A 22,437-nucleotide genomic window follows, 5' to 3' on the forward strand; every position below is an offset into this window, starting at 1 on the left:
AATCAAACAAACAAACAATAAGGATCTCTCCACAATGTCATAGGAAGTTTCTTTTGATCCTTACAGTTGTGGTAATAGCAATTTGGAAAACCACATGGCTGATAAATAATTATCCTGGATTTTGACGATAGAAGTTCTTATCACTTTCTCAGAAAGTACTAATTACTAGTAAGAGGTTCAAATGTTGAATATTGTTAACTTGTATACAAATTGTACCTTAATGGCAGTGCCCATGTAGACCCAAGTAATTACACTAATGGGCTGTAGTACAAAGTCAACATATGTTCATAAATCAGCTCCTGAATAAAGTCGTAGTAATAAGAAGAGGCCAACAGTAGTCTTACGATCAAAACATCATTAAATTGGTAAATGCATATTTCTTCTAAAACTAATGACATCAAGATGACACATTTGTTACCATGTCTGTGTTACTTGTATTGTATAGTGGAATGTATAGACAAAGAAAGATAGTTATCAAGTTCTGCCTAGATCAAAGAAGCAGAAGTACTTAAATAACCTTGAAAGTGTGCTTCATCCATACAAATCTAATGTTTGAATAATTTAGGCTTTTATAACTTACAGAGAAATCGTTTGAAGATTTTCACCTATTTGACCCTGTGACCTTGAATTAAAGCCAAGGTCATTTATTTAAGCAATTCATGTCGGCATACTAAATACCCAGTATCAGGTCTCTGTCTCTCTTAAGTTATTGAAAAGAAGCTGTAGAATAAATCTATTTTATCCTTGTGACCTTAAATGAAGGTGAAGGTAATTAATTCCAACTTATTTGGTAGCCCCTCATCCCAGCATGCTAAAGGCCAATATTATTTCTGTGGCTATCAGTTATTGAGGCAAAGTTGCTTTAATGATAAGTTTATGCACAGTGCACAATAACAGACGAAGCATGATGACTGAAAATATAAAGACAACTTCAAAATCTGTCCTGGCATTACACAATTCTTTATTGTTTCATACACATAAAATTTATCTTATTTTAATTTTTCAAATATACATACATAAACATACACATAAAATTTATCTTACTTTAATTTTGCAAATGTGTAAATGTTTAACTTGTGTGTATAATGTAGACCAAAATACTGAAAATTTAAATATATTTGAAGTCCTTTTGCATAATGCGTAATTGTTGAATAACTCCATGTAAGATCTCTACCTGATGACAATAGAGTTTCGTATCTTAGGAGGTGATTAACTGCTCCTGATGAACATTTATAGGACACAGCTGTTATAATGACTTGACACAAGACATTTGGTTGACACTTCAACAGACAAACAAATGAGCTGATGTTCTGATGTTTGAATATGTTATATTGATATCATACTTTGACAATGGCACATCAGATATTTTGAGATGTCAAGTTAATGTTGAAATCAACACCAATGTCAAGCAGTTTAGATTTGATTGACAAGCACCAAGATGTCATATTGGTATTATTACAGTCTGAATTCCTTAAGCTGACATTGAAATGACTTTGTAGCTAGCACTAAAACCAAACACTTCAGACATTCATAACTGACAGTGTAGTGTCTTGCAGCTGTCAATGTTTGAAACTGCCATTCTGTTCCAAAGTAATTGAGTAAATATCTTGCATTTCAACAATTGGCAATTCTGTCCGGATCCAAGCACATCAAGACATTTGTAACTGACAGCGCAGCAATGCCTTGCTGGACAACCTTCGCCCATGTCATTCTGTGTTCCTAACAGATTCAGTTGATGACTGTTTCTAAGTGACATTTGACACTATGTTGATGTCATGTGTTGGACTCCATAGCCTGACACTGTAATTGACACTGGGCAATGTCTCTAAGTGCACTTTGTATTTGCTCCAAAAGTCCTTCACCTTTACTAACAATGTCTTCTAAATTTTTGGCTGTGTCTTGATTTTCTGTTTCTAACTTCTTTAGAGTTGCTACCTGAAAGTCCACAAAAAAATACAATTTTATTTTCAGTAAAGAGGTTATGTATTTCTTAGTAATACTCCCATTCAAACTGTCTATTTGTATAAGGTATACAGCAAGTTTCAAAACATACATGTAGACCTAACTACTGAAAAGGCAATTCAGGTATAACAATTGATGTCAACTTGTATCATATAAAGTTAAAAAGAAATACCAGAAAGTTTTTTTCTTTGTGTGTGAAAATTCTATGGTCTGTTTTATTTTGTGACCACAGGTCTTTGGTACACTGAATTCTTATAAAGGTCAATTGTTCTGATAAAACATATTTGTCAAGTGATTCTAGCTGTTCCAACAAGTTTTCTGATGCCCGAAACTTATATTTATAAACAATTCTGAACATTTCTGTCATGTTCCTGTATTTCCTGTTAATATTTTAATCATGCTCTTGTATTTGATGGAACTGATTTACAATTATCCATGTTTGTAATAAATTATTTTTACCACACATGTATATTTGATGGGATTATTTTCCATGTCCCCATGTTTGTAATACATATTTTTACCACGCCGTATATTTGATGGAATTATTTTCCATGTCCCCATGTTTGTAATACATATTTTTACCACGCCCGTATATTTGATGGAATTATTTTCCATGTCCCCATGTTTGTAATACATATTTTTACCACGCCCGTATATTTGATGGAATTATTTTCCATGTCCCCATGTTTGTAATACATATTTTTACCACGCCCGTATATTTGATGGAATTATTTTCCATGTCCCCATGTTTGTAATACATATTTTTATGACCCCTGTATATTTGATGGAATTATTTTCCATGTCCCCATGTTTGTAATACATATTTTTACCACGCCCGTATATTTGATGGAATTATTTTCCATGGCCCCATGTTTGTAATACATATTTTTATGACCCCTGTATATTTGATGGAATTATTTTTCATGTCCCCATGTTTGTAATAAATTATTTTTACCACACCCGTATATTTGATGGGATTATTTTCCATGTCCCCATGTTTGTAATACATATTTTTACCACGCCGTATATTTGATGGAATTATTTTCCATGTCCCCATGTTTGTAATACATATTTCTACCACGCCCGTATATTTGATGGAATTATTTTCCATGTCCCCATGTTTGTAATACATATTTTTACCACGCCCGTATATTTGATGGAATTATTTTCAATGGCCCCATGTTTGTAATACATATTTTTATGACCCCTGTATATTTGATGGAATTATTTTCCATGTCCCCATGTTTGTTATACATATTTTTACCACGCCCGTATATTTGATGGAATTATTTTCAATGGCCCCATATTTGTAATACATATTTCTATGACCCCTGTATAATTGATGGGATTATTATCCATGTCCCCATGTTTGTAATACATATTTTTATGACGCCCGTATATTTGATGGAATTATTTTCCATGTCCCCATGTTTGTAATACATATTTTTACCACACCCGCATATTTGATGGAATTATTTTCCATGTCCCCATGTTTGTAATACATATTTTTACCACACCCGCATATTTGATGGAATTATTTTCCATATCCCCATGTTTGTAATACATATTTTTACCACACCCGTATATTTGATGGAATTATTTTCCATGTCCCCATGTTTGTAATACATATTTTTACCACGCCCGTATATTTGATGGAATTATTTTCCATGTCCCCATGAAAGCTGGGTCCACGTCCCGAGACTGGGTGCACTGCTCTCATGCGGATGCACACCACTTTTGGGGGTGTGATGTGCGTCCGCTTGATATCAGTGTAGCTGAAGGCTTTCACAGTAGCTCCAATTTGAGCCAACCTGTTTGCCGTGGGTTGCATCTCGTATCCGGGGGAAGAAGGTCCTGGTGGTTGAATAGGTTTTGCTCTTTTTTCTTCCTTTTTTTACTGCTACACACTACTTTGGCTTCAGACTCCGGTTAGACGAGAGGTAATATGGGCCCTGTATTATCAATCGGCTGGTCATGCCGAGCCCTTGGTTCGTAGATCTCCAAGAAGGCGGTGGCTTAGGGTCAATCGTGAGTTTAATTTGGATTGTCTTGATTCTGATCGATCTTGCAGGTGTACAATCTTGCGAGCGTGCTGTCGCAAGCTTGATTTGAATTATGTTTGTTCGAAATATTCTTCCGAGTATACTATCTGTGTAACCCTGACACTTTGACATTGGATATCCATGTCATCATGAGTGTCCCCCTGTTGGGCTCCGAGGTGGGTGGGGGCACAGCTAGCGAATTGTAATTAACTCTAAAAGATGGCTTCCAAAAACAAACAAAATGAACTACAACCAAAATCTCCCCAAAAGGAATCAACCACAAATCAACAAACAAAAAGCGGTACAACAAACACATTCCCACAGTTTCTGGTCATGTCCTCTACACAGAGTGGCAAGACCACTGCAGGTTTATCACCCTTAATATTGCGAAAGGGCATCAAAGGCATTGCTGGAGATGTCAAATCTGTGAAGCCTTTGGGATCGGGTGATCTCCTAATAGAGGTTTTCCGCAAGCAACAAGCGGAGAACCTCCTTGGAACCAACAGTTTTGCCGGCCTCAGTGTGTGTGTAAAACCACACTCATCATTAAATTGCAGCAAGGGGGTAATCAGGTGCCCAGCCTTGCGCAATGACAATGAGGCTGACATACTGTCATACTTCCAAGAGGAGAACATTCCGGTCTCTCATGTTAAACGCATCATGACGAGAAAAAGTGGGAGCTTGGTCCCAACACACACTTTTATCTTAACATTCGCTACACCAACATTACCACAGAGCGTAACTGTTGGATACCAACGTTACAATGTCACTGTCTACATCCCTAATCCATTGAGGTGCCGTAACTGCCAGAGGTACGGCCATCATGAGAACAATTGTAGACGGAAAATGGTATGTCAGCACTGTGGCCGTGAAGGTCACGACGAAAAAGACGAATGTGACATTGTCAACCGTCACTGCGTCAATTGCAGGGGTGACCATGCTGCGTCTGCTCGCACCTGTCCTGCCTGGACTCGGGAGAGGGAGATATTACGGGTCAAATATACCCGAGGTGTCTCCTTCCCTGAAGCTAGGAGGATAGTCGAGTGTTCAGACCTGAATGTGGCAACCTATGCCCAGATCACCCGCGCAAAGACGCCTGTTGACAGTGTCACCGTCAAACATGCGTCGGTCCAGGCCTTGGTTGACAAGCCTAACTGGGACAATGATGTCCCAGATATGGCTGATGCTAAGGCCTGCAAAGTAATCATGGGGGACCCGAACAGGTTCAAGTCAGGTCCATCTAAACCACAACAAAAACCACCTGGAGCTAAAACGCCAATCCCACCGGCGTCTCCAGGACTTACACAACACCAAATTCAAACACCGAACATCAGAAAAAAAGTTACCGCCGCTCGTCATAGACGTGCTACATCTTCACCGTCTATTGACGTTAAAAAACTCCCTGAGATAAAGCAAAGCGTCCAGCAAATACACCACCGCAGGAGCAACGCCAGACAAAAACCACCAAGGTAAAGCTGGCGAGGCTCCCTGCACTAAACAACAAACCCAGTAAGGGATCAGATGACCCTATCCTTGGACGGAACATCTATGATGTTCTATCGGACGACAGCGAGTTTGGTGACAATACATTTATCGCCACCAAACAACCTACTTCGAGTAGTCCTGTCGGTCCGACAAACTATCCTCAAGGATCAACATAGAGACAAACACTATCATACAATGGAACATACGCGGATTTAAAGCGAACATAGAAGAATTAAAACATCTTATACAAACAAAAAACCCATCCATATTCTGCCTTCAAGAAATAATGCTGAAAGACACCATCAATCTCCGACAATTTACACTATACACCAAAACTCCAACAACAGGTGGCCACCCATCAGGTGGTGTGGCGGTGGCGGTACATAAAAACGTTCCTCACAGACACATTCAGCTAAATACCACCTTACAAGCTGTTGCTGTAAGCACAACTCTTCACCGAAAAATAACAGTCTGTTCTATATATTTACCTCCAAATACTCCATTTAGTTGTGATGAACTGAGTAACATCGTATCACAACTACCAGTGCCATATATTATCATGGGTGACTTTAACGGTCATAATAGCCTCTGGGGATCCCCAGGCACTGACGATAGAGGTAGACGTATCGAAGATTTTATTAATAAAAACAGCTTATGTCTTTATAACACCAATGCCCCAGCATATTTACACCCTGCCTCTGGCTCGCTTACCCACATTGATCTATCGTTGTGCCATCCATCAATTCTTCTGGATTATGATTGGATGGTCAACGATGATCTCTGTGGGAGCGATCACTTTCCAATTATACTTAAAAACATAGGGTCACCAAAACTTGAAGAGCCTATTCCTCGTTGGAATCTACATAAGGCGGACTGGGTTCAATTTAAAAATTTGTGCGCAGAGGAGCTCATTGAGGATAAATTTTTTGAACCTCGATGACCCCATTAAAATTTTCACAGAAGCGCTCACTTCTATCGCTACAAAAAATCATACCAAAATCCGTGCCAAAACCTACAAAGTTTCGTCTCTCAAATGATTCATTTATCAATAGATCTGGTAGAAATTCCGCTCTGAGGCGGTACTTGGCTTCGCCAACCGTCTCAAACTATAACAATTTTAAAATATGGAGAGCAAAAGCTCGAAGGTCTATCAAATCACACAAGAAAAGTACTTGGAAAGAGTACGTCTCAAAAATTAATTCCAATACATCTTCGAAGAAAGTTTGGGAAATGATTGGTAAAATCAGTGGGAAAAGAAAAGCAACACCATCCTCCCACCTCATTAACAACAATAAAATATTTTCTTCAAAATCCGAAATAGCTGACGCCTTTGCCAAAAATTTTGCTAAAAATTCATCCATCAAAAATCATTCCAAAAGATTTCAAAAATTTAAAAAGGAAAAGGAAAAGAGACGTCTTAATTTTAAATCCTCCAATAGTGAAAGTTACAATAGGCCTTTCGAGTTACCAGAATTGCTCGAGTCCCTTGAGAAATCAAAGGACTCGGCAGCTGGACCAGACGAAATTCCATATGTGTTTTTAAAACAATTACCAGACTCTTCACTAAAATGTCTTTTAACTATATTTAATCAAGTTTACTCTTCTGGCAAAATTCCCGAGTCTTGGAAGGAATCTACTATTATACCCCTTCCGAAGCCCGGGAAAGATGCTACTGATGCCAATAACTATCGTCCTATTTCATTGACGAGTTGTATTTGTAAAACTCTAGAACGTAATGATACATACCAGATTAGTTTGGTTCCTGGAATCAAACAATATTTTAAGTCCTTTGCAAAGCGGCTTTAGAAACCGCAGGGGAACGGTAGACCACTTAGTTAGACTAGAAACATTTATACGAGAAGCATTTGCCAAGAAAGAACATCTTGTGGCCGTATTCTTTGACCTTGAAAAGGCATACGACACAACTTGGCAATATGGAATCATGAACGATCTCCATGATATCGGTATACGTGGTAATTTGCCAAAGTTTATATCAAATTTTATATCTGACAGGCATTTCAAAGTTCGAACGGGTTCAACTTATTCAGAAACAGAAACACAGGAGATGGGCGTCCCTCAGGGTGGAATCTTGTCCGTCACACTTTTTGGACTAAAAATTAACAGCATAACCAAATGTCTTGGCCAATCTACGGAAGGATCTCTATTTGTGGATGATTTCTTGATCTGTTACAGATCAAAAAACATGCACACTATAGAACGGCAACTACAACAATGTTTAGGCAAATTACAAAATTGGGCTGACAAAAATGGCTTTAGATTTTCAAGATCAAAAACTGTCTGTATGCACTTCTGTCATAAACGAAAACACAATGATCCTGACCTCACACTCAATGGAATTAAAATTCCAGTAGTTGAACAAACTAAATTTCTTGGATTAATATTTGATTCGAAACTGTCCTTTGTTCCACATATCAAACATCTGAAGGATAAGTGCTCGAAGGCGCTGAACATTCTACGAGTTCTTTCCCATTCTGATTGGGGTGCAGACCGTGAAATGCTTCTACGTATCTATCGGGCACTTATTAGATCAAAACTTGACTACGGCTCTATTGTCTATGGATCGGCTCGCAGCTCCTATCTACAGATGCTTGACCCTATACAGAATCAGGGACTGCGTCTCGCACTTGGAGCTTTTCGAACAACACCTGTGAAGAGTCTCCATGTGGAAGCTAATGAGCCATCTCTAGACGATCGACGAAAGAAATTATCCTTACAGTATGCTGCTCAACTGAAATCCAACCCCAAAAATCCTGCATTTAACCTTGTATTCAATCCACAACATCAAGAAATATTTACACAAAATCAAAAGCTCATACTAACATTTGGCATCAGAATTTCAAAATTTTTACTGGAACTTAATATAACTTTCGACACCATTGACGAGTACACCGTATCGGATGTACCACCATGGCTCATTCAAACACCTGATATCAATTTATCTCTACATGAGAGGGCAAAATCCAGTGCATTACCCGAAGAACACAAATCCTCCTTTCGGGAGTGCATTAGGGCTTTCCCTGACCATGTTCAGATCTACACTGACGGATCAAAAGATGGTGATAATGTTGCGGCAGCATGCTGTACATCTAATCACTGCTCCTCTATCCGACTCCCGGATACTGCCTCCATTTTCTCTGCGGAAGCATGTGCTATCGGTCTGGCGCTTGACCATATCGAAGAACACCGCATTGAAAAGGCAATCATCTGTTCAGACTCTCTTTCGGTTCTTCAGGCTTTGAAATCAAGAAGCCCTAGAAATACTCTAATCCAAAATCTTTTAATCCGAACATTTCGATTATCTTCTAAAACTCAAATTACTTATCTCTGGATTCCCAGTCATGTGGGTATAAAGGGGAATGAACAGGCTGATAAAGCAGCTAAGACTGCTCTTCGCCTAGCACAAACAGATTTGAAACTACCATACACCGACATCAAACCTTCAATTCAGTCAGCCATCAAACACCATTGGCAACAAAGGTGGTCTACCGAAACAAACAATAAACTGTTTAAAATTCAACCTACACTTAATCCTAAACTGTCCAGTCAGAAAGACCGCAGAGAGGAAGTTGTTCTCTCTCGGCTCCGAACTGGACACACATATTTTACACATTCCTATCTATTGAGAGGGGAGGATCCTCCCACATGCCATGCATGTGATTCTCCTCTCACAGTGGAGCATATTTTATTGCATTGTATTGATTTTAAACACATACGAGATAAATACTACGATGTCTCCGACATGTACACTTTGTTTCATGCCGTGAGACATAATCGTATTTTTAATTATCTCAAAGAGATCGGTATTTTAAGCAAAATATGAACGTTTTCTCATCATACATCGTATCAACTCAACATTTCATCGTTTCATCAACTTTTTGCATGAGTTTTCTCATGTGTTTTAGCCAAATTTATTTTATCCCATGCAAACCTTTTTTTTTTTTATCAAATTAACGTTTACAATCTGTGTTTTAGTCCTTACTTGCTTTTTCTTACCCTGAACTTTTATCCTGATATTAATGCATGACTTGTAGTTTGGCCCTAAATGACCTTAGTTGTCGATGGGCCGTAAAACTCAAACAAACAAACAAACAAATCCATGTCCCCATGTTTGTAATACATATTTTTACCACGCCCGTATATTTGATGGAATTATTTTCCATGTCCCCATGTTTGTAATACATATTTTTATGACCCCTGTATATTTGATGGAATTATTTTCCATGTCCCCATGTTTGTAATACATATTTTTACCACGCCCGTATATTTGATGGAATTATTTTCCATGGCCCCATGTTTGTAATACATATTTTTATGACCCCTGTATATTTGATGGAATTATTTTTCATGTCCCCATGTTTGTAATAAATTATTTTTACCACACCCGTATATTTGATGGGATTATTTTCCATGTCCCCATGTTTGTTATACATATTTTTACCACGCCCGTATATTTGATGGAATTATTTTCAATGGCCCCATATTTGTAATACATATTTTTATGACCCCTGTATAATTGATGGGATTATTATCCATGTCCCCATGTTTGTAATACATATTTTTACGACGCCCGTATATTTGATGGAATTATTTTCCATGTCCCCATGTTTGTAATACATATTTTTACCACACCCGCATATTTGATGGAATTATTTTCCATGTCCCCATGTTTGTAATACATATTTTTACCACACCCGCATATTTGATGGAATTATTTTCCATATCCCCACGTTTGTAATACATATTTTTACCACACCCGCATATTTGATGGAATTATTTTCCATGTCCCCATGTTTGTAATACATATTTTTACCATGCCCGTATATTTGATGGAATTATTTTCCATGTCCCCATGTTTGTAATACATATTTTTACCACGCCCGAATATTTGATGGAATTATTTTCCATGTCCCCATGTTTGTAATACATATTTTTACCACGCCCCTGTATTTATGATGTGTTGTGTCTTTGTGACTTTTACCTGGAGCTCCAGTGATGAGTCCTCAATAGGAAGTGACTCTATCAGGACATCAATGTCTTTAGCTGTTCTGGCAATCAGCTTGGCAAAAATGGCGGCATAGTCTAAAATCAGGGAGACATATCAATGTATATAACCACTAAAAGTAATGACTTTTCATCTGAGTTCAAATTTAATTTAAATGAGTATGTATGTATTAATCATGCAAACTGCTTTTTATGATCTAGCTAATAAAATACCAAATTAATAGGACAAATAAACAAATTTCATTATCTTATGAAGTTATGATAGTAATACCTTCTTGTGCATCATTGGGTGATTTTCCAAGTTGTTTCTCAAAGCCAGCAAAAGTACTTGGTGGTGAACACTGCTGGAGTATTCCGACACTGTTACAGAACTGGTCAGCAAGCTTAAAATCATTAAAAACAATAATTGTTCAATTATAAATGAGCTTTTTCATAATCATTTATAAATACCAAGTACATGTATATACATGATTATGAACCTTTTTTGATATTCCATGAAATACATTTTGCGGGGGATAATGACTCCAAAACTGTTCAACTAAGCTCAGCAATGTATGTAGGATTTTTTAAGGGGAGTCCAAAACACTAATTTCAATTTTTGATTAGCAACAACACAAAGAAATATATACATGTATAGAGGGTAACATTCTCAACATTTTGGCGAGTCCCACAAGAAAATCATTCCAGGTTTCATCTAGACAAGTCCCATAAATCACTGTTAGCTCCTTGAAACTATTTTTTTATACTTTTTGACACACAAACTAATCTTATTTCAATGTTTAGTTTAGAGGTTTAGTAACAAATTCATGCTCCATTATGATGCTCTACATTACGCTCCAATACAAGATCTAACAATGCCCCGTTTCGGGGTCACCTAAGTCAGTGTTATGAATAATGTTTGCCTACTTGCTCATTTTCAGCTGACTTTTTAAAATTCCATCATTGCAATTATTTGGTATCGATCATCACTATTCCCTGGTAACAAACCTGTAGCGAGTCAATCAAAAATGGCGTTGTTGTGTTGTATGCAGATAAGCATGCACCTGATGAAGATTATGTGGTGAAGGTGCGTTGGAGCATGCAGATCCGGTGCAAAATTGACCATGTGATTAGTCAGCTCATAAACAACTAGATAAGTGGCATATTTCAAATGGAAAACTTGGATTTTGTATCTTTTTCATCAGAACATGAGGATAAATGGATGCGAGTACCAAAAAATGCAATGATGGATTTTTAAAAACTCACCGGAATTTATCTTAGATGACAAAAATATTTTGTTTTGCCGATTCTCAAGATTCGTCATTCAATTTTTGATGAGTACGCTGATTTTGTGAGCAGGTATGTCACTTCTGTTTACCTTTGTCCACTATACGTGTAGTCAGATCTAGCTTTTTAGCCAGATTCAGTGGTGCTACCGGACCTGATCGTGGCTACAACAGTAGTAGTTTGCTATCAGTCAGAATTTTGAGTCTGCATTATAGCAATCATGGCTAGATTTAGCGAATTACAACAGTAGCTACTCTACTGAGTACATCTGATCAGGGCTCGAATTTCAGGATGTTTTACTTGCTTTTTGCAAGTAGGTATACCAGAGTAGCAAGTGAAAAAAATATGCACTTGCTTATTTTAGCAAGTGGTTTTTATCAGGGACAACTGTAAAAATGGCATAATGATTGTGAAAAATTGTTGTAATGGAAAATATGGGGGCCCAGTTCTTACAATAATGTTGTTGATATACGCTATGTACTTATACACCTCACATCATCATGCAAAAATAAAGGATTTTATATATAACATAACTGTAATTTGAATACGGATATTAATTATAAGTAAAAAGTATATTTTAGCAAGTAAAAATTTATGGCACTTGCTATTTTTAGCAAGTGGCAAAAAATGTAAAATTCAAGCCCTGTCTGATAGGGACCAATTTCACATTAGCAGGGTCGTTTTGACTAGTGTCGATATGACAGTATTTGAGTAACCAGGTAACTAGTCTGCTAAAACTGACCATAATCGCAGACTCAGAATTCTGACTGATCGTGTTAACAAGCGATCAGTCAGAATTTTGAGCCACTAGACACACCCATTCATATGCATACAGACACATCACAGCCACAAAGGATACATTTAAGTATTCCTTCTTCCCATACACCATCACACGCTGGGATCTCCTCCCTGTGGCAACAGTACAAAACAAAACACTACACTGGAGGGCTTCAAGGCAAACATAAACAATGTAGCCCTTGAAGCCCCCTCTCACAAATAAACACCTCATTTTTATCAAGTTTTCAACCTATCTACTTTTATCTATTCCAGCACCAGGAAAAGATGCACTGTATATAACCCCCTCCCCCACACCACCTCACCTATAATCGTCACTTTTGACGGATGGTGACAAACTAAAGAAGAAGACGAACTAGCAAGCAAGTTGGGCCGAGCGTCCGTATGACAATATGGCCGTTTTGTCTAAGCCCAATATGACAATAACAGGATGAAATAAGGCTTTACTTTTTTTAATGTTGGATGTTGCCTGTTTGAAGTTTCAAGTCGCTGAAAATCGGGTCGATAGTCTACTAACTAGGTTAATTTTGACTGGGCTGAAATCAGGAAGGGTCACACTTAATAACGACAACAAACGACAAGAAACGACAACAAACGACAACACGTTAAATATAAGGAAAAGTTAGTGACAACACAAGATATGTTATTCAGTACATTAAAATGAATATTTCTACCAAGTTTTATGAAGATTGGTGCAAAAATGAAGGAATTAGAGCGATTTTAATATTCTGAAATCGGCCGCTGGTCAACAATAGATCGAGTGACAAGAGGTTTGCCGTGACGGTATACCGACAACACGTTGTAACATCGAAAATGTTTTAAAAACCTAAGGACAACAGAAGATGTGTTATTTGTCATACTATAATGCATCTATGTACAAATTTTCATTAAGATTGGAATAAAAATGAAGACTTTATACCTGTTTTAATGTTACGAGATCGGCGAATGGTCAGGTCTACTACCGACAACAGATTGACGACTCACACACGCCTGTACACGCGTGTGTACGAGTGCATATAGGGTCTCGATATTGTTTTTCTAAGCCATTATTGTGTAAACATCATTATAGTCGGTGTAGAACTCTAGGCCATACTCAATACACGAGTATGTTTTCAGACCCTACGTGACGCTACCCAAATTGGAACACTTTTTGAAGATAATTGTAAAATCAAAGTACTGAAAGTACTGAAGGAGGCGTAGCTCAGATTCTAGACAGGGTAATGATATATTGAAATATTAAAGATATATCATAAAAGTAATAGTACATGTTCAGGTTATTTTCAATCAATATGGATTGAAATATCAGATTGAAAATTCTGTACTTTCGCAGAATGACTGTTGTTTATTATAGAATAATGTGGATCAAGTATTTGCAAATTGATTAAATCATGGAAATGTTTAATCTTATAAAGTTGTTAAAAACAAATGCTCCAAAGATCTTGAAAATATTGTATGCGAAATAAATATGAACAATGACTAATGATATAGAATAAAAATGATGCAAGACTAATATATATTCCTTTTGAAAGTTTGTGTTGGTTTTTACATGTTTTGAAATTTCAATCATGGTTTGAACTTTCTACCATCTGGGCAAAGTGTATGAAAGTGGTAGTTATGCTCCTGCTGAGCTCAGCATATACTGGCAGTAGAACGACTGGCTGACCCATTGTCAGTTTAATGTGACAAGGTGTGTTGGGATGCTTGGGTGTCTTCAGCGGCATGTTCCAGTGATATCATAATACATGTAGCACAATGAAAGGGCAAGAGTTCCACTATACAAGAAGACCCAACAAATACAGCGCAGTCTGTGCATGCTACACACAACATACATTGGAGGCTGTCCATGCCATTAATGAACCCAACAATCAAATATTGCCAAATCCAGTGTCAATCTGTCAATGTTAACAACAGCGTAAGGTGAAGTTGAAATCAATGTCCAATTTCCTCTCAAGGGATATTCCATTAAAACATCTAACCCAACTCAGGATATTATAAACATTGATACCCCTGATTTCAATTTCAGAAGTTAATACTGGATTGGAATATTACATTTTGTTGCAATGAAAGTACTAGTTAAAGGAATTGTGCAGTCAAAAATTATAATTTCAGTTTATGCTGGAAATGGCTTTATTAGCACGTGTAGAAACCTCTCCGTGCCGCGCGCGACCGGAATAACCTGTAAACCGTCGATATCGAGGTCCAAACTTCTGACCGCCCGATTATGCATATTTTCTAGCTCTAAACCGTGTGACATCATAATAGTCCGTGGCTTATAGCTGTACTATAACTGATGTGCTATCACTTACATCGACGGTCACAGGAAAAGCCGATCAACGATTTTTTTTATGATTACTTTATACAATAACTTTGGCTCGAATGTAAATAACTAAAAGAGTGAAATTCGATGTTTCAAATACTCTAATTTATGCTCTAATAACAGGTATCTTCGTGTAATTATGACAGAAAATCCACACAGAAATAAAAGTTTCGATTTTTTTTGTCGAGGAGTTCAGCAACGAATAAGCTTTAATTAGATAATATTTTCCTGTAGTCTGTATCTTTGATACATTGTGAATTACAAAGTTTGTGACTGTAAAATGAAATTTTATGAAACAATTTCAGAAATCCTTTATTAAAGTATTGACGTACATACCAGAAACATATATACATATATGTATACGGTGTATATGTTTCTGTACATACACACCGATGATTGATCATTACAAACATTGTGTTGTGTGTTGCTAACCGAATAAATTGAGATACATTTATTACAATACCGTAAAACGTTTCAACATATGGTAGAAAGAATTTATTTTTGATATTATAAAAGATCTAAATATTGAGATATTAGCAAAACAAACTATTTTTTTCAGACTGTGTGGTCGCTTTCAATTTTTAATCGATATACGAGTAGATATCCCTATACAGATATATAATTAGCCATGTCTTTGGTTTGATGGTTATGTAATACCTGGGCCAGGATGTTGTTTACCTGTACCAAACGCCATTCATCGAACTCACCTGTAAGTACCTGGCCGCGGGCAATTTGCTATTCGGTGGACTATGTCGGGTATTTGCTATTGTCTTACTGTCAATCAGGTTAGGACATCCGTTAATTGGATTGTGACTTGAATTATGGAAACCCCGTACATCTATGCTCTAGGTTTTTTTATTGTCACCTCCATTTTTAAAATGAAGATGTAAAAGCAAATGGAAATAAAATATCCCTGATCATACATGTACCTAGGAATATATATTACATATATATATGCCGTACACAGGTAAAACAATAATGGAAGTTGACTTATTCAGAAACAAAAATGGTTCTAAGAACTATTTCAACTAAAGATTTAACCTTAAAAATTATTCCAGTCTAGTACTGTAATTACGGAATCGTGGAATATAGCAATCACCCGTAATTTCTAAGGTTTTAGGAAAAATTCTAAGCATGTATTTTCATAGCCGCAATATTGTAGCTCAAAAGACTTTTTGACAGAAAATGGTGTCGTCTTTAGAAAGGTATAGTAGGCCGGGTACGTATATTCGTTCTAGTATTTTCACCGTTTCGAATCTACATGTATAGTCATACAAGAAGGGTTACAGCATTACCACACTAAATATACTTATTTAAATATCACCAAGTATAATTTTGAAAAGGTACAACATTTCATATCTATTTATGATGCCTGTATACAAGTAATTTCATTTTTCATTTGAACACTATATGTGGTTACTTTTTGGATAATACGATAAATGTTCATATATCATACTATTAAATCTCGGTATGATATACAAAAGGATCGACAATGGATATACTATTTTAAGGATTTAGTATAATTTTGAAATTATGAATTTAAATCTACACTTATACTGTAATTTAGAAACACATATCAGAAATATCATTGATGTATTTCTTCTTTTTAGTAAATGTTATGGATAAAGTTTCAAAGGCAACAATATAGATATACATATTATTTTCGGTATAAGTTTGGTATTGTCACTCCAATATCACATAACTAATAAACCGTCCACATTTTACTTTTACTCAAAAACTGTGACGTATTTGCATCGTTATGGTAGAAGTTTGAAATAAAAACAATAATAAGTAATAAGATAGCGTTGCATTATACTGGTTTTTTTTTTATTACAGAGAAATTTATATAATATGCTATCTAAATCTCAGTCCAGACTGATCCGAACATCATTTTGATATCGCTATCAAATTGGACAGAATATCTAATCTAAAGTTAGATATATGCTTGTTTGAATGTTTGAAATGGTGTAAATGGATTGTTTTGAAACTGAAAATATCTACATCATTATCTCATTATCTCTGAACCGTAGTCGACACTACCCGTAAATCACGACCAAAACCAACCGATAGCGCTAAAAGCTAGGCGATTCGTTGGGTGGGACTTAATTTTTCATTCATCAAAAGCAATATCCTGACGTATTATCAAAAAAATATTTTGGCTGCACAAATCCTTTAATATCTTAACGGAATATCCCTTTGTATAGAATATGCAACATCTGCAAATAAACAAGATATTGTTAAAAACAAGAAAAAAATATATTTCACCTTACATAAAAAAAAAATTTTTTGTCTTACATAAAAAAAAACATTTTTCGTCCCACATAAAAAAAATATTTTTCACTATACATAAAAAATATTTCTTGTCTTACACAAACTGTTTTACGTGAGCACGTAAACGTTTTACGTGCTCACATAATAAGTTTTACGTGAGCACGTAAAAGAAAAAATATTTTTCACCCTACATAAAATCTTTTTTTTTGGTCCTACATTAAAAAAAAAAAATTTTCGTGTCACTTCTGTGCCGCCGTACTTTTATGTTTATTTTTGAGAAATGTTTTGTTAATAATGTTGCTTCAGAATGAATCAAATTACACAGTGATGCTATCATTTCCAAATATTATTCGACATGAGGTCTTCAAAAATTAATTAAAACGTTTACATGTCAGAAAATGGGCGATTTTCTATGTCGGAAATACTCAAAATATTGCCGATTTTTTATAACTTAAAGGGACAATTCACTCAGGCTAATTCTTTTACATAACCAAAAAGCAAAATATGGCATAAATGTATTGTTTTACATTTCTTATGAAACATATAACATAAAATATTGACAAATTCCACGTCATTGTTTAATATTTTAATTAATATCGTTGAAATATCAATTCGTTGATCAATACGATTAACAGGCACAATATGGACGTTGTACCCATACCCGAGCCAAAGTCACGCACGTTAAACAAATAAACTACATAACCCCTGAGAAGGTGATAAAATGATTTTTAGGCAAGACAATTCGCCTAATAAGGTAAACACACTACTGTCAGAGCGATTTGAGCAGTTCTAGACAAAAGTTGCATTACTCTACGAGCAAGGGACAGGGTTCGGCATACAAGAAGTTCGACCACAATGTGTAATGGCGGACAGCGAGCGAGTTTGAACATCTACACACATGTCACAACCATGGGCTTTTCAGGCATATCACAGTAAAAACGACTGATCTAATTTCCATTAGAACTGGGTTTTTTTTTCGATATTATGTACAAATTTTAATGTTTTCTTGACTGAATTGTCCCTTTAAAAACAATATATGCGCAAATTACCTGAAATATCGTAAACAAACTAATCAATATTTGTATCATGGCTCCATCAATATATTTGCTCTGTAAAACACTGTTATTTCTGCTTTGTCCGTGCCGATTCACCGTCCGTTCACCGCTTCTTTCACTTTCTATCGTTCCGAGTAGTGTGTTTATTGTAGGATGTTAGTACATTATTTGCCGTTGAAAAATGCACGAAAAATAATCTGATCAACTGTAAATGAAACATATTAAAGGATTATTGAAGTTTTGACAACAAGTTTTTAACAAAATTATCAACACTCACGGCTGTAAACTCGCCAGCCATTCCAGGACCAACACGGCGTCATGATCAGGTAATGGCGATAGTACGGGACCTCGCCGTTTTTCATGTACGTCAGATTTTCGTTCGGTCAAATTGAATAAAAAAATCGTCAAAATCATTGTCAGATTATATCCTTTTAGGCCTGTGATATTTAAATATCATGACATCGTACTTATAATTACAAATATATACCGTAATATCAACAGCAGAAGCCATGATGGCGTCCCCGGTAACATGAGTGAAGCAGTGAACACAAGTGCGTCGGCAGAGTTTGTAACAGTTGTCTCCCTTTGTACGGACTGTTCTTTTTGACATGTTCGTTAGTTTGGGGAATTCTAGTTCATTTTTATAAAATATTAGTGGATAGGCCTAGCAATATTCGATTAAATACCCGTAATTGAAAAGGCATTTATTTTCAGTTGAATTATTTTACTTACAAACAAGTTCATATGCAATTACTGTTAGATTCGCGGTTTGCAAGTTAGTCTGCCGTAGGTTAGTAAGGCCAACAGATCTAGATGCAGCGCACTCACTAGTATAAGTACCGATATTGAGACACACTTTCGGTTAGAATAATCAATAACTAATTGTAACATTGAAAATAAGTCTAAAGTAATAAAGTAGGAAATTATAATGTGACTGAAACATGTAATCAACGGAGAACCTCTGACTGCTGTATAATACACAACGTACGTTGCAATACACAGTGTAAAGTTATCTCCCGTAGTTCCGGAAACTGTCGATAGGATTACCAAGGTATAGTGTTCCGGTGATAATTGAAAACCAGAGTGATTACATGATGGCAGGCTGCGCCTCCATAAAAAATCTTACATGTGGTTGAATCCAGATTTTTTTCTTAACATTCCACAAATAGATGCTTTTATTATTAATTTCATGATTTGTTTACTTGTCAGCCCTGTGTTTCAGCAGATTTGAGTACCCAAACGGAACACCTCCTAAATAAAGTTTGATTAATAAATGTCCAGGCATGATAAAAAAATGTTTGAATTGATTTAAATAAAGTTCAAACGTATTTTAGTTTATTCAGGGCACATGTCTTTCAAATATATTCCATTCAGCATTTATTTTTCTCATTTTAAAATATATGGTGTTTTTAGGGTTGTCGCACGACGTCGTTTCCCGGAGTTTTTCAAAATTTCATTATTTTCATTTTTAAATACAAATAATAAGCAACTGGAAAGAAAATGACATATCAAAATTGTCACTGTTATTAGTCAGCACCTTAATTTTTGTTCAAGACTTTTATTGTTAGTTTAGATTGTAAACTGAAAATTCTGTATCACATATTTTAAAATTGTTTCATTTTGGGTAGCGTTCCAAATTGGGTAGCGTCACGTTAGTTTTTTTGTGTGTGTGTGTATTTTTAGCTGCGTAAATATTTTTATATTAATTCACTTTTTTATTTACGCGGTAACTTTGACTTTATTTAATATGTTTTATTTGAAAGATTAAGTTTTAATATCTTGAATCCCGTCTTGCGTGCACACAAGATTTCGCTTGCGTATCGTAAGTTTTAATTTCGGGAAGCTTACAAATATTACGTTTATTTAACATTTTTTATTACTGAACTTACATATTTTATTTATTGAATGATTTTTACTGACACATACATACGTGTAATTCATTTGAAAAGTATTAGAAGGTAAACAAATTTTAACTGTTAAAACATCTTGAATCCCGTCCTGCGGGCACACAAGATATTTCGCAAACATATCGTAAAATGTCCAACTGATAATTTCGCAAACGTATCGTTTAAAGTCTAACTGTTAAAGAGAAACACAATCCTTAAATATCTTGAACTCCGTCCTGCGGGCACACAAGATTTCGCTAAGACATTTTTTTCTGTTTAGACGGACCGTGCGATTCTGTTCATTTCCACGCACCCGTTTTCGTGTATCCGGTTTTTTCGCGATGGCTGCAGTTTTTGGAATAGTTAGCATTCCATTAGTGGAAGATATACCTTCCTTTTTCTGCTTCACAAGTTTCATAAACTTGTGCACTTTCCGTTGTCTTTCTACAACGGGCAGTTCTCTCCAAAATACTGAACTTATTTTTAAAAGTTGCGCATGCGGAGCTAATTCGTACTCTTCTATTCCGTGACGCGATCTGCGAACGTGGTTGTACTGCGTGTTTTGTATGTCCTCTAATCGTTTTATCAAATCTGGAACTTTCGAAATTTTCCAGTCACCAACAAGCTTTATGATGTGATTCATTGATTCGCTGTTGTTGTTTTTCCAGTCTTTGGGTATATGGGGGCATCGTACTCGGGCCTCAACCACCCTGCGCCGGATAGTTGGTAAAGTTTTTTCAGACCAATATGTACCCATACCTTCACCATACATATCGTCGATTTTGCTTGATACTGAATCAGATTCTTTGATAGTATCCGAATTGATCAGTCCATCCTCGCCAGAGATAGACGACATTATCGGTGCTTTTTCTTTGTCGTTCATTCATGTTCTCGAAAATATACGCAAATATTTTATACAAAAATGTACAATAAAAAAAAAAACATATAATAATGTATTCCTTAAGATAACATATGGGAAGTATATATACACACCATATGTTTACATAACAATAAATACAATCGCGAACTGTAATCACACTGATAATATACACATGTGTGTGCATACACGTACGAATACTGTATGCAAGCCGTTGGTCTACTGAGAATTTCAATGACCATTACTCATTCAAATCTTCATCAATAGTCATTACAATTGACATGAATTACTTTCTTTAGATATAGGTTACATATATTATTATTTGCGGTAACATTACTGCGTAATTTCGTAAAATAGTTTGTGTTGTCGGTCGGATCTAGATCTGTACATGTAAGCTTGGCTTACACACATGTATACACTCTGCGTCTCTTCATATTTGAAATCGTCATTACTCCGGTATTTTTTCTCCAATCTTAATGAAATTTTGTACAGAGATGCATTTAGCTGCGATGACGTAGCTCTGAACGACGGACGGAAGAACCGGAGTGGAGGCAGGGTATGATTATTCGTTCTAAGATGCATTATGGTATGAAAAACAACATATCTTATGTTGTCGTTAGGTTTTTGTAATTTTTTTAATGCTATGATGTGTTGTCGGTAATACTGAACATGTACACACTCGCGATATAAACCTGACCAGTCGCCGATCTCGTAACATTAAAACAGGTATAAAGTCTTCATTTTTATTCCAAACTTAATGAAATTTTGTACATAGATGCATTATCGTATGACAAATAACATACCTTCTGTTGTCGTTAGGTTTTTAAAACATTTTCGATGTAACAACGTGTTGTCGGTATACCGTCACGGCAAACCTCTTGTCACTCGATCTATCGTTGACCAGCGGCCGATTTCAGAAAATTAAAATCGCTCAAATTCCTTCATTTTTGCACCAATCTTCATAAAACTTGGTAGACATATTCATTTTAATGTACTGAATAACATATCTTATGTTGTCACTAACTTTTCCTTGTATTCAACGTGTTGTCGTTTGTTGTCGTTTCTTGTCGTTTGTTGTCGTTTTTAAGTGTGACCGATCAGGAATGATGAAATTAACTGGGCACATTGGAACCTTTTTCGCGGAGATTCGATCGATGCATGATGATGAGACTAATTCTGTGTATGAGCATAAACTCTCAATATCGGGATGATGAAACAACAGAACAGAAACGTGTTGAATAGCATCGACAATAACAAACCTGATTAACAGCATCCTGCAACTGTGTTAGTCTGTCGGCCATTTTTAACAAAGTGCGCGTCTGGGTCACTTGTGCGTTTGAATGCGAAGTGCTTTTTAATGTATTCACATGAGCGTTTACACTGTTGAAACGACCATGACCTTTTTTTCTAATTTATAAAATTAATAAGTTGACAATTTCCACTTAATTGCATTTTTTAA

At 36.0% G+C, this 22,437-nt stretch overlaps 1 protein-coding gene across 1 annotated transcript; it reads right to left on the minus strand.

The window, feature by feature from the left end:
* Nucleotides 1-939: 939 nt before the first annotated feature.
* Nucleotides 940-22,394, minus strand: LOC138332258 (mediator of RNA polymerase II transcription subunit 21-like). The gene is made up of 4 exons (XM_069280277.1): nucleotides 22,238-22,394; nucleotides 10,783-10,894; nucleotides 10,489-10,589; nucleotides 940-1,935 (listed from the first exon to the last, which is right to left on the minus strand). Exons 1-4 carry the CDS (start codon nucleotides 22,277-22,279, stop codon nucleotides 1,774-1,776), a joined length of 417 nt encoding a protein of 138 aa, XP_069136378.1. The 5' UTR covers nucleotides 22,280-22,394; the 3' UTR covers nucleotides 940-1,773.
* Nucleotides 22,395-22,437: the final 43 nt, after the last annotated feature.

This window comes from Argopecten irradians, chromosome 9, assembly GCF_041381155.1.
Source record: "Argopecten irradians isolate NY chromosome 9, Ai_NY, whole genome shotgun sequence".
Classification (NCBI taxonomy): domain Eukaryota; kingdom Metazoa; phylum Mollusca; class Bivalvia; order Pectinida; family Pectinidae; genus Argopecten; species Argopecten irradians.